A 1,404-nucleotide genomic window follows, 5' to 3' on the forward strand; every position below is an offset into this window, starting at 1 on the left:
CGGTACTCTGCCCCCTTCACCGGTGCCCACATCCCCATATCCCCACAGCCCCACATCCCCATGCCCACATCCCCACATCCCTGTGCCCCCCACCCCCGTGCCCCCCCCCCCGCACCGTTCAGCCACGAGGTCAGGTACTCGGTCTTCATGGAGTAGTGCGGCCCCAGGTTCCGCAGGATGACGGGCTCCGTGCCCAGGAAGTTGTTGAAGGTGGCAGAGTACAGCTCTCCATCTGCAGGGCCGCCATGGGGCCGTCAGGGGCAGCCGGAGGGTCGGGCTGCCCGGCCCCGATGCCACCCGGGGGACGGCGGTGTCACCTACCTACAATGAGGCCGGTGTGGCCCTTGGTGGGGTCGTAGGGACATTTGCCCTTCCCGTCCTCGAAAGCCACGTGGTCCAGGGTGAATCCAGACAGCTCCTGTAGGGCACGGTGTGGGTTCAGACCCATGGATGGACACCCAGACGACCCCGGGATGGGGACAGGGACATCCAGGTAACCGTCCAGGGGATGGGGGGCAGCCCTGTGTGACGTCCTGGGGACGGGGACAGCCCTGAAGGGCCACCTGGGCACCTCCTGATGTCCCTCCTGGGCACAGGGACGCCCCCAAGTGATGCTCCTGGGGATGGGGACACCGCTGGGTGATGCTCATGGGGAAGGGACACCCTGAAATGAGGGTCCTTAGGGATGGGGACACCCCAAAAGGACACAGGGACGTCCCCAAGCGATGCTCCTGGGGCCAGGGATGGCCCGAAATGGGAACAAGGACACCCCCAAGTGACACTTCTGGGATGGGGGCACCCAAATTGGGTAGGTCGACACCTCCGGATGTCCCTCCTGGGTACAGGGAGACCCCAAATGACGCTCCTGGGGATGGGGACACCCCAAAAGGGCACAGGGACGCCCCCAAGTGATGCTCCTGGGGATGAGGAGACCCTAAAAAGACACAGGGATGCCCCCAGGTGATGGTTCTTAGGGATGGGGACACCCCAAAGGGCACAGAAACGCCCCCAGATGTCCCTCCTGGGCACAGGGACGCCCCCAAATGATGCTCCTGGGGATGAGGAGACCCCAAAAGGACACAGGGACGCCCCCAAGCGATGTTCCTGGGGCCAGGGACGGCCTGAAATGGGAACAAGGACACCCCCAAGTGACATTTCTGGGATGGGGGCACCCAAATCAGGTAGGTGGACACCTCCGGATGTCCCTCCTGGGCACAGGGACGCCCCCAAGTGATGCTCCTGGGGATGGGGACACCCTAAAAGGGCACAGGGACACCCCCAAATAACACTCCTGGGGATGGGGACACCGCTGGGTGATGCTTGTGAGGAAGGGACACCCCCAAATGAGGGTCCTTAGGGATGGGGACACCCCAAAGGGGCACAGGGACACCCCATGATGTCCCT

At 63.9% G+C, this 1,404-nt stretch overlaps 1 protein-coding gene across 1 annotated transcript; it reads right to left on the reverse strand.

Annotated features, from left to right (window-relative positions):
- Positions 1-115: 115 nt before the first annotated feature.
- Positions 116-552, reverse strand: LOC122193715 (semaphorin-4C-like; the record flags this gene model as incomplete). Its single annotated transcript, XM_042894574.1, has 2 exons — positions 322-552; positions 116-232 (listed from the first exon to the last, which is right to left on the reverse strand). Coding segments are annotated over exons 1-2 (244 nt in total), but the record flags the coding sequence as incomplete, so codon positions are not given.
- Positions 553-1,404: the final 852 nt, after the last annotated feature.

Source organism: Lagopus leucura, unplaced genomic scaffold (genome assembly GCF_019238085.1).
Source record: "Lagopus leucura isolate 7727_CA_CO unplaced genomic scaffold, USGS_WTPT01 31300-0_obj-0_obj, whole genome shotgun sequence".
In the NCBI taxonomy this organism is placed as follows: Eukaryota; Metazoa; Chordata; class Aves; order Galliformes; family Phasianidae; genus Lagopus; species Lagopus leucura.